The sequence below is a fragment of the Amblyraja radiata genome, chromosome 15 (assembly GCF_010909765.2).
Source record: "Amblyraja radiata isolate CabotCenter1 chromosome 15, sAmbRad1.1.pri, whole genome shotgun sequence".
NCBI classification, from domain to species: domain Eukaryota; kingdom Metazoa; phylum Chordata; class Chondrichthyes; order Rajiformes; family Rajidae; genus Amblyraja; species Amblyraja radiata.
The window spans coordinates 17,786,687-17,811,466 of NC_045970.1; the positions used below are offsets into that span (position 1 = coordinate 17,786,687).

The following is a 24,780-nucleotide window of genomic DNA, read 5'->3' on the forward strand; positions in this document are numbered from 1 at the left end:
ATATTGATGGTTTGTCGAATAAATCAAGCTTGGACAAATTGGCACACTTTTCACCAAAGATTATTTCAAATTTTTAAGAACTGGCATTAAAGTAAAAATGAGACACAAACAATCTCCCAGAAGTACTGGAGGGCAGAGGATCTAAGGTGGTAGAGGAACTGAAAGAAATTTTCATTAGGCAAGAAATTAGTCCTCAGGGAGGTGGCTCTAGAAATAGTGGACACATTGGTGATCATTTTCCAATGTTCAATAGATTCAGGATCAGTTCCTGTGGATTGGAGGATAGCTAATGTTATCCCACTTTTCAAGAAAAGAGCGAGAGAGAGAAAACAGGGAATTACAGACCAGTTAGCCTGACTTCGGTGGTGGGAAAGATGCTGGAGTCAATTATTAAAGAGGTAATAATGGGGCATTTGGATGGCAGTAAAAGGATTAGTCGAAGTCAACATGGATTTATGAAAGGAAAATCATGCTTGACTAATCTTCTGGTGACTAAAATTAGGGCACATGGTATCGGGGGGAGGGTGTTGCGTGGATAGAAAATGGTTGGCAGACAGGAAGCAAAGAGTAGGAGTGGCGCAAGGCTCAGTGTTGGGGTCGCAACTGTTTACCATGTATATTAATGATTTGGAAGAGGGAATTAGGAGCAACACTGGCAAGTTTGCGGATGACAAAGCTGGGTGTCAGTGTGAACTGTGAAGAGGATGTTAGGAGGTTGCAGGGTGACCTGGACAGGTTGAGTGAGTGGGCAGATGCAGTATAATATAGATAAATGTGAGGTTATCCACTTTGGTGGCAAAAACAAGGGGGCAGATTATTATCTCAATGGGGTTAAGTTAGGTAAGGGGTCACTAAAAGTTGGTGTAGGTACAGCAGGCAGTGAAGAAAGCTGATGGAATGTTGGCCTTCATAACAAGAGGATTTCAGTATAGGAGTAGAGAGGTTCTTCTGCAGTTGTATAGGGCTCTGGTAAGACCACATCTGGAGTATTGTGTACAGTTTTGGTCTCATAATTTGAGGAAGGACATCCTTGTGATTGAGGCAGTGCAGCGTAGGTTCACGAGATTGATCCCTGGGATGGTGGGACTATCATATGGGGGAAAGATTGAAAAGACTAGGCTTGTATTCACTGGAGTTTAGAAGGATGAGGGGGTATCTTATAGAAACATATACAATTATAAAAGGACTGGACAAGCTAGATGCAGGAAAAATGCTCCCAATGTTAGGCGAGTCCAGAACCAGGGACCACATTCTTGGAATAAAACTGAGGTGAGAAAAAAACTTTTTCACCCAGAGAGTTGTGAATTTGTGGAATTCCCTGCCACAGAGGCCAAATCACTGGATGGATTTAAGAGAGTGTTAGATAGAGCTCTAGGGGCTAGTGGAATCAAGGGATATGGGGAGAAGACAGGCACGGGTTATTGATTGGGGACGATCAGCCATGATCACAATGAATGGCGGTGCTGGCACACAGGGCCGAATGGCCTCCTCCTGCACCTATTTTCTATGTTTCTAATAAACAAAGAGGCATGTTCAAATCTTCTTTTGGATGGTTCTTTACTTTCCAACTCAAGCCACACAGAACAAGCAGCTTCTCCAAAAAAATGTCAATTATTTCTATCTAGGACCAGCTATTTAATACAGGAAATACAGGGCATTTGATTGACAGGTTGTTTACCACCTTAAACATTCTTCTTTCTATCACCGTCGCTGACAAACTGTAGTCTATATATTGCCCATTGATGACTTAGCAATCAAAGCTCAGTCCATGATTAACACCTTGGACATCATGGCAGAAGTGGGAACATCACCCCAATCTAAACTTACACACTATAATTTCTTCATTAATATTGTATCAAAATCCTAGAAATCTTCAGTTAACAGCTACACATTAAAAGCTTCACCCCTTAGTGTTCAATGTGAATCACTATCAACAACCCCCAAGGTTGGGCAGCAAAGGTGATCTTTCTAGTGGTGCCCACACCGACACCATATTACAAAATAAATGTAAATCAGAAGTGTCTAATAAGACGCATTCAGAGTACAAATTCATGAATTAGCATGAAATGTACAGAACATCCAATACCAACCAGATTTATGTCCACTCGAGGATGATTGACTTTTAACAGAAGATTGTGAATCGTCATCTATTTCCTGCTGAACATGAAGAACCTGTTAATTCAAATGTGATCATATTAAGAATTGAATAAACAACCATGTTATTAGCATGGGAGAATTGAGGCATTTATAATCATTAAGTGTAATTTCCCAGATCCATTATAAGTTGGAAACAGAATGCAAATATTCAAACAGAGACAAATTTCAATGCCAATTAGAAATTAAATCAATTATCAGAAACAAGTTATATTTTTCATTCAATGATTTAACATGTCGGGAACAGAATCAACCCTTCCAGGATTTAAGCAGATATTGGATAAATTGTCAAATAAAAGGTTATTGCAAAACTTGAAAGCGATGGTGGTTCATGGTAAATCTTGGAAATGATAAATCGACAAAGTGAGGAGGTAGACTGTGTTATTCTATTACCACTGCTTCTTCTAATTTCTATTAGCCAGTTTTACATTTGATATCAATAAAAATGACTCAATTGAGATAACACGGAATGAAGTGAAAATAATTTGCAAGAAAAATTATTACATTTAATCCAAAATGCAAGTGGGTTTGAGAAAGACAAAAAGGGGCGATTCAGAATTTGTTATAAATTCAAACTTGAATTTTATTACTCACTGAGAAAAGTATAATAGAAGCTTGAGCAATCTAGTTAAATTGGAAATCAAAAAACGCTCTAATTAACTATGTAGTGAAACTTAAAAAATGGAAACTATTTACAATCTTCTAGATTTACAATGTGTAAGTTGCTAAGGGGATCAGAGGGTATGGAGAGAAGGCAGGTACGGGATACTGAGTTGGATGATCAGCCATGATCATATTGAATGGCGGTGCAGGCTCGAAGGGCCGAATGGCCTACTCCTGCACCTAATTTCTATGTTTCTATGAAATAGAATGACTAGCATAGGTTCAAATAAGTAAAACATTGAAAAGGACCAAAAGGAAGTTCCATTCAACACGTGGAATGATTATCTAGTTCATTTGATCTACTAAATTGAAGATTAAAAGGTTACATAAATAATAAGAAATTGCTGAGGCAGGGGATTGTTGCAAGTTCTTGGATGGATAACCAAGTTGCAAGAAGAGATTGCCTTAATACTACTTTCATAAAATCATATTAAGCACCTACAAGACTCAAGCAATATGGGTCCAAATAGAACTTTTATATGAAAGCCCACAAAACATATAAATTCTGAGAGCAAAATAAAAATGAATAAGCCTTACCCCAACATGAATCAATATAACTATTTAAGGTTTTTAACTTCGGAAGTCAATTTATATACAGGTCAAACAACAAGCATCTGTTCTAAGCAGATATATCATCAGGGAAAGTGGAAACTTAAAACTAATTTTCTCAGCACACCAAAAGCCCAATACAAAAAGGAAAATTAGATAGGAGAAAGGGAGGGGGGCAAAAAGTGCGGTCTATGTACTTTTGCCTGTGTTGTATAAATTATTCCAACTTCCATGTTATCTCAAGAATAGGAAGAGCTTAGCCCAAAAGCAACTATGTTCAGTTTGCTGAATTTATCAAATTGGACATTAATCTACAAGTAACCACATTAAATGAATGGATATGCATTATTACTGAAATTAAATTACAATTAAGTAATCAAAGGAATAAAGAAACTAATTTGAAGCACTGTGATTCACAGAAATGGACTGTATAATGATTAATTATCAGTTCTGGTACTATTGATGGAACATAAAATTATGCCTTTATGGCCGATTTTTGAATTAATTAAAATCTACAATATATAGGTACACTGGAGGTAGTGGTAATAATTGAAGACAATCTGCTTGAAATCAAGTTATCTAAAAATGTAGTTGTACATTTTGCCTGATTCTTGTAACTGGTGGCACAGTGGCGCAACAGTAAAGTTGCTGCTTTACAGCTCCAGAGACCCGGGTTCTATCCTAATGCGAGAATGGGGATGGTAAATACTGAAATACTTGGCTTCTACTGTAATTCAAAACTTTGTGAAAATGCCAGCACCACAGTTATCAGCTCCTTATGCAGCTACTTCAATGTACTGTTTAATGCATCTCATCCCGTACAGTCACCAACCACATTTGTTATTAAGTTAACTGAAAGTCTTAAATTTACTGTTAAAAAAGCTCAATGAGAACAAAACATTTTCTTTTGATGGCACAACTTTCAGAATAGTCAGCTTTCTGTCAGCTGGACATCGAATCACTTGCCTCTGAACCCCATAACAACAATCAAAAGCAAAATAAAAGAATGTTGTATTTAGAACCTTATAAAGACCCTGAGCAATGCTAATAAAAATATGGAAGGCAGCCTACCAGCCTTCCACCATACTAGAAGAAACGCCATAGATTAAAAGCAGCAGAAGCTCGGAGGAAAAATCCCATGTTTTGCATGGGGGGGGAAAAAAGGAGCAAAGGAACACTACGAAGTCCTTGAAAAAACTGCAAGGGTCTGAAATTAAGTTACCGGCATCACATCTTTCCTCCCTTCCTACAACATAAAAATGCATCCACATACTTGTAGAGTTTCATTCTTCAAGGTTGATGAATTCCGTTTTTTCCTTGGGCTCGTGTTGTGCACTGATTCCAACGGGTACTCAAATCTAATAACAAAAGAATAGAGCAAGTTAATTTCCAGGACATTTTGCTCCAGAAGGCAACTCTTCCCATTGTGTTTATTTACATTAACGGCTGAATGAAGAGTCTACACCAGCCATGCCAAATTGTTTACCAAAGTAGTTAAGCCACTGATCCAATCTTTGATTTTGGAACAAAGCATCAGTAAACACTATTGTATGTCCAGAATTTTTTTTTTTAAATGCTCCAATTATTATAAGAAATATTAGGGATGTCTTGATATGATCCAAAGTAACGGCACAGCAATACAGAATTTACACGCAACTTACGCTAATGGATAAATCCTAAAGAATCTCTGTGGTGCGCGAAATTCAGCACACAAGAGGGAATTGGGAATAAATGATTGACATGAATGTTTTGCAAAAAATTGGAATCTTGCATGTGTTTAAAGGAAGTGCAAAATAGAATTAAAAAGCATGGATACAGGCCCTTTGGCCAAACTCACCCATTCTGACCAAGAAGTCCTATGTAAGTTAGTCCCATTTGCCTGCGTTTGCCCTACGTCCTCTAAATCTTTCCTATCCACGTATATGTCCAAGGATCATTTATATGCTGCTAAAGTAGTCACCTCATCTTCCTCCTCTGGCAGCTCATTCTATAAACCCAACACCCCTGATTGAAAAGGTTGCCCCTGAGGTTCCAATTAAACCTTGCCCCTCTTACCTTAAACTTATGTTGTCTGGTTTTAGATTTCTCTACCATGGATAAAAGACTCAGCATTCTTTAATTGGAATGAGAAAGGAATGCTAAAGACCTTCAAATAAGAATTTTGTAAGTTAAATCTAGACAGTTTATTTTTATATATCTCTATTTTGTATGTTTCTTTTTTAAATGCTCTCTAAAATTCTTAGATGCTTTGAATCATCTTGTGTCTTTTAAAACTTCCCTGCAGCTTCACACTTACTTAAAGCCATTAAGGGTTATGAATGTCCATTGAATATTTCTAAGTATATGAAATATTCACAAGCTTTAAAAGTTTAAACCAACAATACCAACTAAAAGTAATTTAACTGCTTGTTCATCTTTCTAATTTCTTTCAAGGATTCATGGCCTCTTCTCATGTTCAAAGTCTGGTAAAATATTGCTGCATGCAAGTTGATAATGCCCACCACTGCTCACAATACAAGCACACCCATTCTGCAATTTGACAGTAATAATTATATTTTGATTCTTCCCAAGAGATATGGGGAGCCAGTTATTGAATGGTCCAAGAGGAGACTGCACTACACTGAATAACAACACCAGCAAATCTGGGCAATAAATCACACAAACGGAAAAGCGAAATTAACAACTTGAACAAGTTTAGAAAGGAGGTAGAAACAATCTCAAAGGTTCCTTGAACTTATCCAAAACCTCAATTTTCTACTTATTAAAGGAACAGAGCCTGTATTTAGTAGGCGAGAGCCGCTAGTTAGGATTTACAAAATAAACTTGATGTCTAAAGCTACATTAATGCTAACTATCTATCAGTTATATATATATATAGGACTATATCAGGGCTCGAAATTAGCTGTTGCCCGGGTGCCAATGGCCACCTAAAGTGCCGCCAGGCAACCTACATGCCGAGTCATTCTGCCCGGCTTGGCACTGCAGATACTGGTTTATACACAAGATAGACACAAAAAATTGGAGTAACTCCGCGGGACAGGCACCATCTCTAGAGCCAAGGAATAAGTGACATTTCGTGTCGGCACCGATTCCCCCCCCCCCCCCCCCCCGGCCTATTGTGCTGGAAATGTCTTCGAACGAACATTGACTACGTTTGGTAACGGAATGCAATCAAATGTGTTTTAAATCCCACTGTTATTTGTTTTAATCCACAAAGATAGATTAATTAAATTGTGAACACGTGAAATATTAAAATCAGTGTTCGATTGTCACTGCTACCGTTGACACGTTATTACAGAATTCATTTTAACGGCAAATCAATCCTCTTAATAAGGAGTATCAGTACTGTAGTTATTTAATGAGCAACGTTCACAACTATACGTTGGATTTATCCAGGTTTTACTTCTACAGTCAGTCATATACATCACAAATTTGGTCACGAGATATTTCACTTGAAATTTTAATGTTAATTCTGAAGTGGGAATGATGGAAACATCGTTTATCAATAATTTTTTTTAATCTGGTGCGTACAAACTGGGTATCTTCATTGCTGTTCACAACATATACATCTAATCTGAATGTCCAGTAATGTGGCGTTTTGACACCTTTAAACATATTACCAAAAGAACATTTGCTGCAGTTATGTCCTTTGGCCATCTCTTGTCAATTAGTGTAATGTTCAACCTGTCCAATGGGTATAGTCGGTTTTAACAGCTATTATCATAAAATGCCTTTAGAAATTTCCTTGCAACCTGTATATTTTGTTGTGGATAAATTATGTGGGAAGCGAGAGTGTTTCTGTACCAATAGCAATAACGACCCATGCTATGGCCATGTCATGATAATTTTCGGTCCGTCACAGAAAACATGCTTGCATCAATCTGTAGTGTGCATGGTTAAGCATATGTTACCAGGGTCCAGGATTTATTGACACAGGTTGATCATACGCTGAATAATCCAACCACATTTTTGTTTGGAAGTGGAAAGAAATAATAGAAATTGCATTAATTTCAATGTGTAAAAAGGGTTGAGATAATGTATTATAATTTTGCTGCATGTCATTGTGGTATAATCATATCTTGATTTAGTTTGTGACTTTATTTGAAGCAGAACTAATATGTTAATGCTTCATTGAGCACAATTCCGACTGGTAACTACGCACTTCGTCCGAGCACATTATTGTACGTGTCATGCAAGCCGTCTTAAATGACCACGTAAACTGTCATTTGGCGACCTAAAAAGCTGCCTAGATTGTCCGGCTACAACAGGGAAAAAGTTAAGTGAGAGCCCTGTATATACGAGTGAAAGTTAAGCCACATTTGGAAATCTCTGCAGATCTTACCTGAAAGAGCGATCAATAACTGTGAATGTATCACGGTGTTTTAGACGTTCAGAATGATGTATAGGTTCACCATTTAACAATGTCTGATTCACTTCACTCAAATTAATTAAAATAACCTGGAAAATAAATTTAATTTATCAAAATGTAATAAATGTAGTACAATACTGTAAAGTCCAATAATAAAGAAATTACCTCATTATTTTCATTCACTTCGAGCTTACAATGCTCTTTCGAAACATGAGGCAACTGGATACGTATGTCACAGTCTGTTTTCCTACAGAAAGAAAACAAATGGAAATGTAAATGACAGCATAGGAAAGTTACATTTAGAATCATAAATGCAACATAGTAGTCTTACCTTCCAAACAAACATGAAGATGATGTCAAAGGAAAGTTGCATCCATCTGCTCCAGTACGTTTGATAACTATGACTTTACCAAATTGTGCCATGTTTCTGACACTATTTTCTTACCTGCAAACAGATTTTAATAGGTAAGTGGCTGTACTTAGAATATTTCATTCTAGTGTTGGTTATACATGATCTATACATGAATCTGTGTGGCAATACCTCTTAAACCCATATACCCTTAAAAAAAAAATATATATACTGAGATGGATATATGAAGATGATAGGCATATTTGCATAGATACATGGATATGCAGACAATGGAGGAATATGAATTATGGGCACAGGAAAGAGTTGGTCTTGACATCATGCTGGGCATAGACATTGTGGGCTGAAGGGCATGTTCTTGTCTACAAAGAATGGACCCTGCACCCTCTCCTTCCCATTCACCACTTCACACCTACTTAAGGCAAGACTCCAGTATGAAAAGACTGGACCATTTCCCACCCCAACCAACACTTCACACCCACTCACAGCCTGACCTCAGTCTGCAAAGACTGTGCCTTTCTACACCCACCCCCTCCAATCACCACTTCACACCCAATCATCCACACCCTCTGTGCTGCACAACATAACTTATCCAAGTCTGAAGAAGGGTTTCTGCCCAAAACGTCGCCTATTTCCTTCGCTCCATAGATGCTGCTGCACCCGCTGAGTTTCCCCAGCAATTTTGTGTACCTCCTAACTTATCCAATATCAACAATAAAAATAGGAGGTGGAGAGACTTTTCAGAGGACAAAAGAGCCGGAAATCTCCAGGACCTGACAATGTTTCCCCCTCTACTCTTAAGCTCTGTGCCAAACAGCTGGCACCGGTCTATACAGACATTTTTAACCAGTCCCTGCAAACATGTACTGTCCCTGCCTGCTTCAAAGTCTCCACTATTGTCCCTGTACCCAAAAAGGCAAGGATTACTTGTCTTAAAGACTACAGGCCTGCCGCACTGACCTCTGTAGTCATGAAGACACTCGAAAGGCTTGCGCTGGCCAAGCTGAAAAATAACACAAACTCCCTGCTGGACCCTCTGCAGTTTGCATATCGGGCCAATAGATCTGTGGATGATGCAGTCAACCTGGGCCTGCACTTCATCCTACAGCACCTAGACCGCCAGGGGGCCTATGCAAGGATCTCGTTTGTTGATTTTAGCTCTGCATTCAACACCATTGTGCCAGAGCTACTACACTCCAAACTTTCCGAGTTGACTGTGCCTGAACCCCTCTGTCAGTGTACACCAACTTCCTGACAGACAGGAAGCAGCATGTGAGGCTGGGAAAGCACATCTTGGACCCGCAAACACTCAGCATAGGAGCACCGCAAGGCTGCGTACTCTCTCCTCTCCTCTACACGAACGACTGCACCTCCAGACACCTGTCAAGCTTATCAAGTTTGCGGACGACACAACCCTGATTGGACTGATCCAGGATGGGGAGGAATCTGCCGACAGACAGGAATTGTCACAGCTGGCGTCCTGATGCCATAGCAACAACCTAGAGCTCAATGCTCTTAAGACAGTGGAATTGATTGTACTTTAGGAGAGCTCCCCCTCCCCTCACCATCAGCAACACCACAGTCACATCTGTGGAGTCTTTTAAGTTCATGGGAACCATCATCTCCAAGGACCTTAAGTGGGGGGCTACCATCAACTCCAGTCAAAAAGGCACAACAGATGATGTACTTCCTGCGGCAGCTGAGGAAGCACAATCTGCCACAGGCAATAATGGTCCAATTCTACACGGCCATCGTAGAGTCTGTTCTCACCTTCTCCATCATGGTCTGGTTTGGCTCAGCCACCAAGCACAATACCTGGAGGCTGCAGCGAATCGTCTGATCAGCAGAGAAGATTATTGGCTGCAACCTTCCCTCCATTGATGAACTGTTCACTGCAAGGGCCAGGAAGCGAGCGGGCAAGATCATCTCTGACCCCTCTCACCCTGGCCACAAAGTCTTTGAATCACTTCCCTCTGGAAGGCAACTCCGGACCGTCAAAGCTGCCACAGCCAGACAAAAGCAGTTTTTATCCACGAGTAGTTGCTCTACTCAACAGCCAAAAATCTGTAGCCTCCCTTTGATCTGGTATTTTGTTGGTTCACATGCTTGATCAATGGTGTTTTATCATTAATGTTTTATTATTATTAAAGTTTAGTGTTTTCTGAGTCATTCGTAACTGTCACTGTATGTCATGTTGTTACTTGTGGGCGGAGCACTAAGGCAAATTCCTTGTATGATAATACTTTGCCATTAAACTTACTTACTTGTGCTGTATTGTTCTGTTCTATAATTGTCAGTACCACTTCGCAACATTGCTGTACCAAATGCTGTGGATTTACACAGGTCATTCACCTTGATTGATCTAAAAGGCACTCTACAAGAACATCTAACACTGACAGCTAGGCGCACAGCAATTTCAGCAGGTTACCAAAGTGTTGCTACATTATAAAGGACATCTTAAACAGTCTGAAGAAGGGTCTCAACCCGAAACGTCACCCATTCCTTCTCTCCAGAGATGCTGCCTGTCCCGCTGAGTTACTCCAGCATTTTGTGTCAACCTTACATCTTAAACAGTGTTCTTTAAAAAATGAATATCATCTCATTGAACCCAGTCAGTCACCAAAAGAGCAAATAAAATATAATGCACACCAATCTGTAGTTATAAAGTTTAGAAAAGGTTATGGAGATAGGGTCATGCACAGATGGAAGATTTGAAAACATGGAGAACTTTTATTTTAAAATTAGGCATATTGCTGGATCCAGGGGCAATATGTCAGTAAATGACAGGGCTCGAAGGAGTGTTATAGAGCAGGTGGACCAAGAAGGCAGGTACATAGATCATTGAAAATGGCTTCACATGCAGATATGGTGGTCAGGGTAGCTTTCAGCACATTGTCAATCAGGGCTTTAAGCATAGAAGTTGGGATGTTATGTTACAGCTGTACATGGTGCTGGTGAAGCCACAGTTGGAATATTGTGTTCAGTTTCGGTCACCCTGCTATAGGAAAGATGTTGTTAAACTGGAAAGAACACAGAGAACATTTATGAGGAAGTTGCCAGGACTTGAGGCCTGAGCTATAGGGAGGTTGGGCAGGCTAAGACTACATTCCTATGAGGATGAACAGTGATCTTAAGAGGGTTTTTTAAATGCAGAGTAGGGGTATCAAGATTCATACTTTTTTTTTAAAATTACCATGGATAATCGTTACGAGTCATGCTGCATAGGCCATGAGATGAAAACGATTTGTTAACTACCACTGTTAGCACTCGTTAACAGCCAGTAGTTAACACGTAATTATACAATGTCTCATCAATACATCGATCCACATTCCTCAGTAAATGTAATTGTGTTTTGACCATGTATTAATGACACGGCGTTCCTTTCAATAAAATTCATGGGGGAATTTAATAAACTCACTGTCATTGCTCCGGACCGCGAGCATGGGTTTCTTCTGGTGTGCAGGTAGTCACGTTATTTTATTATTCTCTCGCTCTCTCTTGCTGTGTCTGTCTTACGCTCTCTCCTTCCCTCCCTCTCTCGCTGTGTCTGTCTTTCGCTCTCTAATTGCTTCCCTCTCTCTCTCGCTGTGTCTCTGTTTTTCGCTCTCTCGCCGTGTCTCTCTGTCTTTCGCTGGAGTAACTCAACGGGTAAGGCAGCATCTCTGGAGAGAAGGAATAGGTGACGTTTTGGGTCGAGACCCTTCATAGATCCAGCCTGACCTGCTGAGTTCTCCAGCACTTTATGTTTTGCTCTTAAAATAAATCTGTGGTCCGCTTAAGAAACAACACGATGGAAGTGCAAGTTTTGCTGTACACTTCATACTGGAGAACATATCATAATACACCCAGAGTGGTTTAATGGGGTTACATTTTTTTTTAATCTGTTGTCTAGAATGAAGCGATACCCACCTTACATCAGATTTAAATCGGAATTCCGATTTTTGTTTTCCTATTTGTCAATTTTTTGTGCCCAATTATTTGACGGGCCAATCAACCGCTGTCTCTAAGGGGGTTGTGTCCAATCACCAACGAGCTTCCCTTACAATTGCGGGAACTCCGCTTCCCGGAGCTCCCGCAACGCGACTTCTCCAGCCCGTGTCGCGGGGTTGGAACGACCCAGAGCGGGGACGTACATCGCCCGGCGCGGCTTCATGGCCGTGGGACATTCCAGCGCCCGCCGGGGGCTCCAACTTTGTGACTTTTAGACCGGGAGCGGGGCCGTAAATCGCCCGGCACGGCATAAAATGGCCGTGGGACTTATCATCGCCCGCCCGGGGCTTGGACATCGGGAGAGAAATGGAGAACAGGGGAGAGAAAAGACTTTGCCTTCCATCACAGTGGGTTGACTGTGATGGATGTTTGTGTGAATTAAATTGTGTGTATGTCTGTAGGAAATTGTCTTTGTTTGTATGGCTGTGGAAATGGAATTTCGTTTGAGCCTCACTGAGGCTCAAATGACAATAAATGGTATTGTATTGTAAAATTCCCGTCCAATCAACAAATTGGTCTCCTCCCGTCCAATCAGCTGCTGTCTCCAAGGACATTAATTTTTCCATTATCTGCCCCCAATAAGAAACTGCATTTTCAGATTAAGTGTTTCAGTGGGGAGAAAATTAAATAAGTAGTACCAATAGTTTTTTTCCAGCCTAAATCATGAGTGGTGAATATTTTATTGTGGGTGGTTTTATTTAGCAAAACAATAGTGCAAGCGGAAATATTTTATTATGTATATTATATATATCACTATAAAATTTTATTATATATCACTATCAAATATCTATAAATTTCAGATGTGTGTACCCCTGTGAAAATGAGCATACCGAGATACTTTAAAAGACAGCGGAACATGCAGAAAGAAAGAGGCGACAGAAAAAAATGAAGATTATATACCATTATGGAACATTTTGTAATGTAAACAGAGAGAGAGAGATGCAAGAAAGCAGCTATGACATATAATACACAATAAATTATATTATAAATACACAATAAGCAAGTTATGAATTCTTGTACTCTTACATGGGTATTATCGCACATAAAAAAATCCTTCCTACCCTTCCTTCCCAACCTCAGCCTCACGGACCTTAGAGTACCCCTAGTTCATAAAACCCATTTCCATCACCGAGTAAGGGGAATTCCATTCAACATGGAATAGGAGCACATACGATGGCATGGAGAACTTTAAGCCTATTTAAAGGGTACAAAAATAATTCTGGTGGAAATTTACGAGCCCAGCCCACCACCCTTCCCCCCCAAACGTCGCACTCCACCTGCCACGACAATTCTTTCCTGTCCCACCTGTGGGGCTGAGCAACTAGATCGTGAACAATAGAACTGCAAGTCACCCTGGACCAGTATCTTTGCCCTGGACTCCGTGATTACCTAAAAAGGTACATTTAAAGACGAACGGATGCCTGTGCCGTGTTCCTCCTCAACATACATAATGTTACTAGCTTGGATAAGGCATCTTGGTCAGCATGCACTATTTGTCTATATTACATGGAGCACACATTCTCCGGAAGCAGGGTGCAAGAAACTTGCAAGCATTAAATTTCAAAAAGCGCGGGCTTCCAGGGATCAAGTAAAATCAACGTAGAAATAAAGAACTGCAGCTACTGGTTTATACCAAAGATAAACACAGAGTGCTTGAGCGACTCAGCGAGTCAGACAGTATCGCTGGAGAAAAACAAATATAGGAGACGTTTTAGGTCGGGATTCTTCTTCAGAATGGACGAAACGTTACCTATTCCTTTACTCCAGAGTTGTTGTCTGACCCAGTTATTCCAGCACCCTGTCCAGTTGTCGGTAGCCCTGTCTGTGCACATGGGTTCCCCTCTGAAGCATTTAGTCAGATCCGCTTTTCTAGATTCACAATGCGAAACTATGAAGATCAAAATAAAGAGACACACGGAACACAAAGGTCGGAGGAGCTTAGCGCGCCAGGCAGCATCTCTGATCAGAATAAATTAGATAGACACAAAATGCTGGAGAAAATAAATGGATGATGTTTCGCGTCGAGACCCTTCTTCAGACCGAAAGTCAGGGGAACTAGAGATATGGAGGGGTGAGGTGTGAAAACAACAGATCAAAGCAGATAGGAATGGGAAATGTTCATTGTTAGCCATGGGGAAGGTGACAATGCGGCATTCAATCAGTAAAATTAATCAGGAGGCCAGTGAAAGTGATCGGATAACAAGAGTGGGGGAGGGACGGAGAGAGTGAGGAAAGCAATGGTTAGTTAGTTGAAGTTAGAGAAATCAATATTCATAACGCTGGGTTGGAAGAATAAATTACGTTTGTTTCAAGAGTCGGGAGATAACAGTAAAACGGCGGTACTTCCTTCACGCATCCAGCGGCAAAGCCCGAGAGACGAAACACCTCCAGCTTGCCAGACATTTAAAGTCTTTCTCCCTTGGAGAGATAAAAAAAACGCCGCCATCGGCTGGTTTCGTTGCGAGAAACGAAAACAAGCGCCGCGAAAGAAGATATAAAATGTTGGAGCGCCTGTGCAAGTCGGCCAGCATCTGAAATGCTACCTGACCATGTCTTTTTTTTTTAATTTGTAAACCGCCATCTGCAGTTCCTGGTGCAGGGAGGCCGGCCGGCCGCGTTTTACCACTTGAGCGCGTTTAATCCGGTTCAGTGAAGATACACACAAAAGGCTGGAGTTACTCCAGCATTTTGTGTCTGATCTTCGGTATAAATTAGCATCTGCAGTCCCCTGAATTAGTCGGTCAGAAGAAGGGTCTCGACCCGGAACGTCACCCATTCTAATCCTTCTCTCCAGAGATGCTGCCCGTCCCGCTGAGTTACTCCGGCATGTTGAGTCTACCTTCGGTTTAAACCAACATCTGCAGTTCCTCCCTACACTTAACACACCCGGCGACAATCTCTCTTATTTCACCTGCAGGTGCCAATTCCTACCAGTCCATGCAGTTTGCGAGTTAGTTTACGCTTCTTCCTCCCGCTGCCGCTTCTCCTTTCCCCGCTCCCGGGCTCCGGCTACGACTGATCGCCAGCGCCCCGCGCGCGCGCGCCCCTTCAAATGTCGCGCGGCCCAACGGTCGGCAGCAACGGCCGCTCCCGCCCCCGCCCGGGCCTCACGCTGCTGCCGCCGCCGCCCGGGCCTCACGCTGCCGTCGCTGCCGCCGTCGCTGCTGCCGCGGTGGACGGGCGCTCCTCCGGCGGTAAGTGCACGGCCAAACGCCTTCCATCCCCGACAAAAACATCACGCCGTTCGCCCTCCTCACCTCACCTCACAAAATCGGTCGACTTCCACCTCCCTCCATCCGTCCGAGTTTACTTTTCGAAAAAAAACAAACGGTTTGAATTACGGCGCCAAAGGAAGCGATTGGGTCGCCGCTCGTGCGCTTTGTAGCTGAAGCTGCCAATGGGGACGCGGCTGCGGGATCCGCGCCCACGCCCTGGGGCCGCCTCCACTCGCCGGCCGCTGCAGCGCCGCCTCCACTCGTCTACCCCGCCTCTCACTCAAATATCCTATTGCGAGCTCTAGGATCTTTTCTCTCACTCACTTTCCGAGCCGACGTCCATTAGCCGCGGAAACCAGCGCCCCATGACATTTCCAAAGTCTTTCTGAAGAAGACGTATCCAACCCGAAACGTCGTCCATTCCTTCTCCCCAGAGATGCTGCCTGAGCCGCTGAGTTACTTCAGCATTTGTGTGTCTTATCCACCGGTGTCAACCAAAGATCCAAAGATTATAGAGCGGAGCTCCTCTAGTATCTTTGGTGTAAACCAGCATCTGCAGTTCCTTCCTGCACAATGCAAAGTAATTTCCACATCGATTACATTCTCTTGACCAAAGCTAATCTTTGAGACCTAAAAAACAAACAAGTGTGGGAGATAGAATAAAAACTGGACGTGTAGGAAGGAACTGCAGATGCTGGTTTAAACCGAAGATAGACACAAAATGCTGGGGTATCTCAGCGGGTCAGGCGGCATCTATGGAGAAAAGGAACAGGTGACGTTTCGGGACGAGACCCGTCAGTCCTGGAAAATTGTAGATTTCAGGGAAGGGGAGACAGGTTTGCAGAAGTGGACGGACGTTACTTCACGCAAAAGATAGGGAATGCAAAAATGAATTTTAAAAAACGGTGATTGTCTCAACCAAATAATGTTTTTTTGTTTGGTAATTAAATGTGATTAAGCATATCGTATGCACGTGGAAGGAATTTTAATGGGAAAATATAAATTAAAGAAATGTCGACGGAGGCACAAGGAACCTCAGACGTTCCTTTGGTTAAAAAAACAATGCTGGAGTAACTCAGTAACATCAGAAATGCTGCCTGATCCGCTGAGTTACTCCAACATGTTGTTTAAAAAATGTAGATATTGCAAATCTCAAATCGAAACAATGTGCTAAAAATGAACGCCAAGATCAAAAAACATTTGAATATAGCACCACTTGCAAAGATGCGATCCCCATTTCTCAATGTCTCTGTCTCCACCACATCTGTTTCAAGATGGGGGGTTTCCATTTTAGCATGTACAAGATGTCCTTTATAGAAAACTTGATATCCTTCCCCTGCTGTGCTGTCATAGGTGTCTCATTCACCTGTATCTCGACTGAACTGCAGTTCTGGTGTCTTCCATTGCCCAAGTGAGGCCCCACGCAAACTCATATTTGCGAGCAGCACCTCATATTCCGCTTGGGTAATTTACAAGCTAACATTATGAACAATGAATTATCCAATTTTAGGTTTCCCCCCCTCTTCTCTACCCCATCCGTTTCTCCTTTCCCCCAAGCTCTATCCCCTTCACTTATGTTCCTGCTTTGAGCATCTCAATTTATGCATCTTCCACTTTTTTATCACACATTTTTTGTATTTTCATCTGTGACCTTTTTTCAACCATCAGTTTGAAGAATGGTGCAGATCTGAACTGACACATACCCATTTACTGCAGGGATGCTGCATAACCCACAGAAGGTAACTTGCCAGTTTGGAAAAAAAATCTCTTTAGGTAGCCCGTGCCAATAATAATAATAATAATAAATTTTATTTATGGGCGCCTTTCAAAAGTCTCAAGGACACCTTACAGAATTTAACAAGAGTAAAAAACATATAATCGGAGTAAAATAAATAATAAAGACATCACCAATACACAAATTAAAGACAATACATGCTGAATACAAGCCTCATCCTATTTTTCCTCATCTAAATCTATCAGTTAAATCTCTGTCGCCTTCATGCCTTTCCAGCCTTCCCTTCAAAGAATCTATACTATACTATATTTACTTAATCTATACTATTTACTTCATTTAAATTAATATAATCAAAGAAAAAAAATGCACCTATCTTTGTCTAGCAAACACATTATTTTTAAAGGAATTACTATTCTTATGTCAAGTTTAACATGGTACAGACTTACGGAGTATCTCAGATGTTCCTGGGCTTACCGCTGTGATAAACTGAAATCCGATTTTCAGCCTTTGATTGGAAATCAACCAGTTACAGGCTTATTGGCAGTTCCAGGTGATCTCAGCAGATCTGGTCAAAGATGTGAGGTTCAACAAGCACACTATATCTCTCAGCCCCAATTCACTACCATATCATGTCAATCCATCCATTGTCCCTGTGCTTTTGTCTTCCTATAAACAATCTCAGAGATAATACCTAATGTGATACTGGAACAAAGTGCCATTGAAGGTGGCAGCAAAGATAGTTGTGTGAGCATATAATTTCAGTGTAGCAAATGTGTAGGACAGTTTTATGAACATTTGGTGACACTACACCTGGAATAATTTCCCTTTTGAATGCTGCATTGAACTCATTGATATTATGATCCAGACAAGATAAACATACATAGCCATTCTGTTGTTTTGGAAATTTGTCTCTTTGTAGTACTAAGTTCAGTATACCTTGTTTCTTAATTGAGTTCAGGATATACAATCCATGAATTGAATCTGAAGAAGGGTCTTGACCCGAAACGTTACCCTTTCCTTCTCTCCAGAGATGCTGCCTGGCCCGCTGACTTACTCCAGCATTTTGTGTCTATCTTCAATTGAACATGAAACTGGGAATAAAATGGGAGTCAAAGGCACCAAGAAAACATCAACACATCAACATCAAGAGCAGGAAGGAAATTTGAGGTTGGATGCATGATTGATTGGTGTGGGGGCATGCTCAGGAAAGGGATGCTAAAGGGGAAACAGAGATGCAGTTAGGGACCTGTATGACAATGACAGCAAAAGGTGAGAGGGGCGAGTAAAGGTGAGGACTAGATTGAACACCAAGGAAAATTCTCAGAGGACCTTCCTGCCATAAGATGGAGATCTTTATTTCTGTCTTCTCACATGCCATGTAAAGCTGATGCTCTGATTAAAGCACAGCAAGTCTCAATTCAACAATTAAAGCTTCCTGTGGGAGGCGTCCTGGACTTCAGCTACATTAATCTGTTTTCCCTAAATGATGACAAAGTGTGTATCACAATTCAAAGGTTTCAAAGATCTTTTATTGTCACATGTACCAATTAAGGTAAAATGATATGTGAATTACAATAGACAATAGGTGCAGGAGTAGGCAATTCGGCCCTTCGAGCCAGCACCGTCATTCATGGCTAATCATCCCCAATCAGCACCCCGTTCCTGCCTTCTCCCCATATCCCCAGACTCCGCTATTTTTAAGAGCCCTATCTAGCTCTCTCTTGAAAGCATCCAGAGAACCTGCCTCCACCGCCCTCTGACGAAGAGAATTCCACAGACTCATCACTCTCTGTGAGAAAAAATGTTTCCTCATCTCCGTTCTAAATGGCTTACTCCTTATTCTTAAACTGTGGCCCCTAGTTCTGGACACCCCCAACATCGGGAACATGTTTCCTGCCTCCAAAAAGCATGTCCAAACCCTTAACAATCTTATACGTTTCAATGAGATACCCTCTCATCCTTCTAAACTCCAGAGTGTACAAGCAGAGTGCTCCATTCTCTCAGCATATGACAGTGCCGCCATCCCTGGAATTAACTTTGTAAACCTACACTGCACTCCCTCAATAGCAAGAATGTCCTTCCTCAAATTAGAGGACCAAAACTGCACACAATACTCCAGGTGTGGTCTCACTAGGGCTCTGTACAACTGCAGAAGGATCTCTTTGCTCCTATATTCGATTCCTCTTGTTATAAAGGCCAACATGCCATTCACTTTCTTCACTGCCTGCTGTACCTGCATGCTTTCATAGACTGATGTACAAGGACCCCCAGGTCCCGTTGTACTCCCCCTTTTCCCAACTTCACGCCATTTAGATAGTAATCTGCCTTCCTGTTTTTGCTACCAAAGTGGATAACCTCACATTTATCCACATTAAACTTAATCTGCCACGCATCTGCCCACTCCCCCAACCTATCCAAGTCACCCTGCAATCTCAGCATCCTCCTCACAATTCACACTGCCACCCAGCTTTGTGTCATCTACAAATTTGCTAATGTTACTTTGAATCCCTTCATCCAAATCATTGATGTATATTGTAAATAGCTGCGGTCCCAGCACCGAGCCTTGCGGTACCTGTCATTCTGAAAGGGACCCGTTAATCCCTACTCTTTGTTTCCTGTCTGCCAACCACTTCTCTATCCATGTCAGCACTCTACCCCCAAAACCATGTGCCCTAAATTTGCCCAATAATCTCCTATGTGGGACCTTATCAAATGCTTTCTGAAAGTCCAGGTACACTACATCCACTGGCTCTCCCTTGTCCATTTTCCGAGTTACATTCCAGAAGATTAGTCAAGCATGATTTCCCCTTCGTAAATCCATGCTGACTCGGACTGATCCTGTTACTGCTATCCAAATATGCGGCTATCTCATCTTTATAATTGACTCCAGCAACTTCCCCACCACCGTTGTCAGGCGAACTGGTCTATAATTGCCTGTTTTCTCTCTCCCGCCTTTCTTAAAAAGTGGGATAACATTAGCTACCCTCCAATCCACAGGAACTGATACTGAGTCTATAGAACATTGGAAAATTATCACCAATGCATCCACGATTTCTAGTACCCTGGGATGTAGACCATCAGGCCCTGGGGATTTATCAGTCTTCAGTCCCATCAGTCTACCCAACACCATTTCCTGCCTAATGTGGATTTCCTTCAGTTCCTCCATCACCCCAGATCCTCTGGCCACTATTATATCAGGAAGATTGTTTGTGTCCTCCTTAGTGAAGACGGATCCAAAGTACCTGTTCAACTCATTTGCCATTTCCTTGTTCCCCATAATATATTCACCTTTTTCAGTCTTCAAGGGTCCAACTTTGGTCTTAACTAATTTTTTCCTCTTCACATACCTAAAGAAGCTTTTACTATCCTGCTTTATATTCTTGGCTAGCTTACCTTCGTACCTCATCTTTTCTTCCCGTATTGTCTTTTTGGTTATCTTCTGTTGTTCTTTAAACGTTACCCTATCCTCTTGCTTCCCGCTCAACTTTGCTACGTTGTACTTCTTCGCTTTCATTTTTATACTGTCCCTGACGTCCCTTGTCAGCCATGGTCGTCCCTTTCTCCCCTTGGAATCTTTCTTCCTCCTAGGAATGAACTGATCCTGCACCTTCTATATTATTCCTAGAAATACCTGCCATTTTTGTTCCACTGTCCTCCCTGCTAGTGTATCTTTCCAGTCAACTTTGGCCAGCTCCTCCCTCATGGCCCCATAGTCCCCTTTATTCAACTGCAACACTGACACCTCCAATCTACCCTTCTCCCTCTCCAATTGTAGATTAAACCTGACCATGTTATGGTCACTGCCTCCTAATGGCTCATTAACCTCGAGGTCCTTTATCAAATCCAGTTCATTACATAACACTAAATCCAGAATTGCCTTCTCCCTGGTAGGCTCCAATACAAGCTGTTCTAAGAATCCATCACAAAGGCACTCTACAAAGTCCCTTTCTTGGGGTCCAGTACCAACCTGATTTTCCCAGTCTACCTGCATGTTGAAATCTCTCATATCAACCACAGCATTACTTTTGCTACATGCCAATTTTAACTCCTGATTCAACTTGCGCCCTATGTACAGGCTACTGTTTGGGGGCCTGTAGATTAGTCCCATTAGGGTCTTTTTACCCTTACAATTCCTTAGTTCTATCCATACTGACTCCACATCTCCTGTTTCAATGTCACCCCTTGCAAGGGATTGAATTTCATTCCTCACCAACAGGGCCATGTCTCTGTAATTCCCACAACATCATATTTGCCAATTTCTAACTGAGCCTCAAGCTCGTCCACTTTATTCCTTATACTTCGTGCATTTATATACAGCACTATGACCTCCGTATTCACATCCCCCCTTGCACTGCTCGTAATTGGCCCTGACCATACTATGTTGTCCATTCTCGAGCTTTCCTTCCCATTAATTCGAGAATCTTTTGTAATTTTTCCTGTAGCCACTTCCCCTTCAACTCCCTCTTTATACTCCCAATTTGTAAATCCCTCCCCCCCCACTATTTAGTTTAAACCCACACATGTAGCCCTAGCAAACCTGCCTGCCAGAATGTCGGTCCCCCTCCAGTTAAGGTGTAACCCGTCCCTTTTGTACATGTCACCCCTACCCCAGAAGAGATCCCAGTGGTCTATAAATCGAAATCCTTGCCCCCTGCTCCAGCCCCTTAGCACACACTCAGCCACACTATCTCCCTGTTCCTGTCCTCGCGAGCATGTATTACCATACAGCCATGCAAAAAAAAAGCAACAAGACACAGAACTACATAAAAGTTGACATAAACAGCCACCACAGCAGATTCCTCACATTCCTCACTGTGATGGAAGGCAAAAAAGTCCAATCTTCTTCCTTTTTATTCTCCCGCAGTCGGGGCAGTCGAACCATCCGTGTCGGGGCAATCGATATTCCCGCATCGGGGCGATCAAAACTCCCGCATTAGGGCAGTCGAAACTCCTGCGGCTTGGTTCCCGAAGTCGGTCTCTGACCAGAGACTGCGGGCTCCATGATGTTAAAGTCCGTAAGCACCCACGGTTGGAGCTCAGAGGTCGACTCCTGGCAAGGGATCGCGAGCTCCGCGATGGTAAGTCCTCAGGCGACCGCGGTGGAGCTCTCAAAATTGATCTCCAACAAAGGCCTCGATGTTAGGCCGCAGTGCGGACGGAGATACGATATGGAAAGAAATCGCATCTCCGTTGAGGTAAGAGATTAGAAAAAGTTTCCCGCACCCCTCCCCAACCACCCCGCACATAAAACAAGCTAAAGAACACTTAAAACATACATTTAACACCTACAAATAAAGCACAAAGAAGGAAAGGACAGATTGTTGGTGAGGCAGCCAACGCTGGTTCTCCTAGTAGTTCAATGTCATAGAGAGTCAATTTTCAAGAATCCTTTAGGCCCTACCATTAATTGTGCATGTCCTACCCTTGTTTGACCCCCCATAATGCCTCATTTAGATGTGGCTGAAGGTCATTCTTTGCAGACGATCAACTCCGTTATTAGTTTGAATCGTCTTACACCCAACTCCTTTGCAAAATATAAAAACAGATATTTCAGGAGTGAGATCATAAAGACTTCAATACATAGAGAATGGCAGGTTTGGAACTCTCCTGCGATTGCCACTATGATTTTATACCTGAGATTTTTCAGAAAGACATTAAGAGATATGATGAAAGGTTCAGTACATGGAATTAACTAAGTAAAAGCTATCAAATTAATTCCCTTCTCCAGTTCTTTTTCTGTAACACTGACTTTTTTTGTTCTTTTGCATATTTTTACTTGGCAGAACAAGCTGGAGGTTCTAAATGACTTTCTGTTTCTGCATTTCTATGTTGTTATATATATAAGGCTGTTTATGTCTTCCTCACTGACTAACTCCTCCTTTGCCTTGATGTTCCCCCTTTGCCATTACTATATGCTTCCCCCACTCTTGGAAGAGACAAAGCTGAGCTCTGTTTCTTGCTGTTCTAGAAAACGGAGCCTTTCCTGTATTTGTTGAAACTGGCACAGATACACAGTATTGGACTGAACTGAGGTCCGTCTAACATAAAGATGCTGATATTTCCAACCACAGACAGCTGAAATATGTACATTGCTCACAGATGGCCAGATAGATATCCACCTTTTTGCAGGTTCTGCCAGTATCTAAATTATTGCAACCTGATCTGTAGATCGTCTCGTGTAAAAAGACTTAATAAAGTTTTGGGTGTGGCCCCAAGTAATTCTAACCTTTTACCCTGAATAGACTTTTGTGAATGGACATTCTGCTTGATCTCGGTAGGGAAACCTCACTGTAGATGGTTTATGCATGCAACCTATAATGTAGCTACCTCAATACCACTAACCACGCCTTAGTCATCCCAGTATAATTGTGATATCTTCCCCTTGCTCCTCCCATGGTTCCAGTACGCCTGAAGACTAGATGCAGTCAGTACTGGGACGTGCCTTACATGTGCCTTTATTAAATACTCAGTAAAGCTACAAGTGTGACAGACATGACTTCTTTACATGGTGTCGGTAAGTTAAACGCAAATGTTGTGAATGTTATGTCAACATCCCTGTTCAGCAAGATTAGAAATGATGAGCTGCTAACTGCTGATCGCTCCACATTGCGTGCTTATGGGGGAGAGGTGCTGAAACCTGTGGGGAGGGCCACTTTCAACTGTGTGCTGAAGAAATCTTTGCGAGCCCTGTCGTTTTTTATCCTTGACTGTGATTGTGTGACTCTGTTGAGAAATCAGGCATGTCAGGACCTCGGACTGGTGTCCTTTGACCGCTCTGTCCACAAAGTGCGGGTGATGTTGAATCCACTTTCTGAATACCCCGACCTATTCGATGATGAATTGGGCAAGCTGCCCCTTGTATACAAGATCGCAACTGACCCGTCGGTTGTGCCAGTGGTCCGTGCTCCGCACAAGGTATCGTTTGCCATGAAGGACAAGGTCGAAGCCATGCTGAAGAACATGGTTGCCATGGGAGTGCTGGAAGCTGTTAACGAACCCACCGACTGGGTCTCAACCATGGTTGCCACCATGAAGAAGGGTAAGAGCGAGATACGGGTGTGCATCAACCCCAAAGACTTAAATCTAGCAATAAGACGTCCTCATTATCCCATGAGGACCGTAGAAGACGTTGCTGCCCAGGTCGGTCAGGCCACGGTGTTCTCAGTCGACGCCAGGAGCTCATTCTGGCAAATACCTCTTGACAAACACTCCTCAGACTTAACCACGTTTGGCACCCCCTTCGGAAGATTCAAATATTTGCGGATGCCGTTCGGCATCAACTCCGCTAGCGAGGTGTTTCAACGCTCCATGGAGCAACTGTTTGCCGGCCTGCCGTGTGCCATTATTGTGGATGACATCCTGGTATACGGGAAAGATGCTGCTGAGCATGACCACAACCTCCGACGAATTCTAGACCGCGCTCGCCAGATCAACTTAAAACTCAACCTGGCAAAGTGCAAGTTCCGTGTAGCTGAAGTACCCTATGTTGGCCACATCTTCACAGCCCACGGGCTGAAACCCGACCCGCAGAAGACCAATGCTATCTCCGAGCTGCCTGCCCCGACCGAGGTATCCAGCCTGCAGCGATTCCTGGGCATGGTCAACTACCTGGGAAAGTTCATCCCCAACCTCAGTGAGTTGAGTGCACCCCTGAGGCAACTGACGAAAAAATACGTTGCCTGGTCCTGGTTTCCTCAACACCAGCAGGCTTTTGACCTTCTCAAATCAAAGCTGAGCA

The 24,780-nt window shown here is 42.4% G+C and overlaps 1 protein-coding gene across 6 annotated transcripts in view; it reads right to left on the minus strand.

Annotated features, from left to right (window-relative positions):
• The window catches only part of mki67 (marker of proliferation Ki-67), a 46,718-nt gene extending 31,246 nt beyond the window's left edge, over window positions 1-15,472 (minus strand). For 2 of the 6 annotated variants that reach the window (XM_033033690.1, XM_033033685.1), the window contains exons 1-6: window positions 15,024-15,158; window positions 8,067-8,180; window positions 7,901-7,982; window positions 7,709-7,824; window positions 4,640-4,724; window positions 2,091-2,172 (exon numbers count right to left, since the gene is read on the minus strand). In XM_033033690.1, coding sequence (XP_032889581.1) covers window positions 2,091-2,172; window positions 4,640-4,724; window positions 7,709-7,824; window positions 7,901-7,982; window positions 8,067-8,158 — 457 coding nt within the window. In that variant the 5' untranslated portion in view covers window positions 8,159-8,180; window positions 15,024-15,158. Of the gene's footprint in view, window positions 1-2,090; window positions 2,173-4,639; window positions 4,725-7,708; window positions 7,825-7,900; window positions 7,983-8,066; window positions 8,181-15,003; window positions 15,159-15,354 lie in introns of those variants that run through there. The other 4 variants (XM_033033686.1, XM_033033689.1, XM_033033688.1 and 1 more) reach the window with 4 other exon arrangements.
• Between the last annotated feature and the right edge of the window lie 9,308 nt (window positions 15,473-24,780).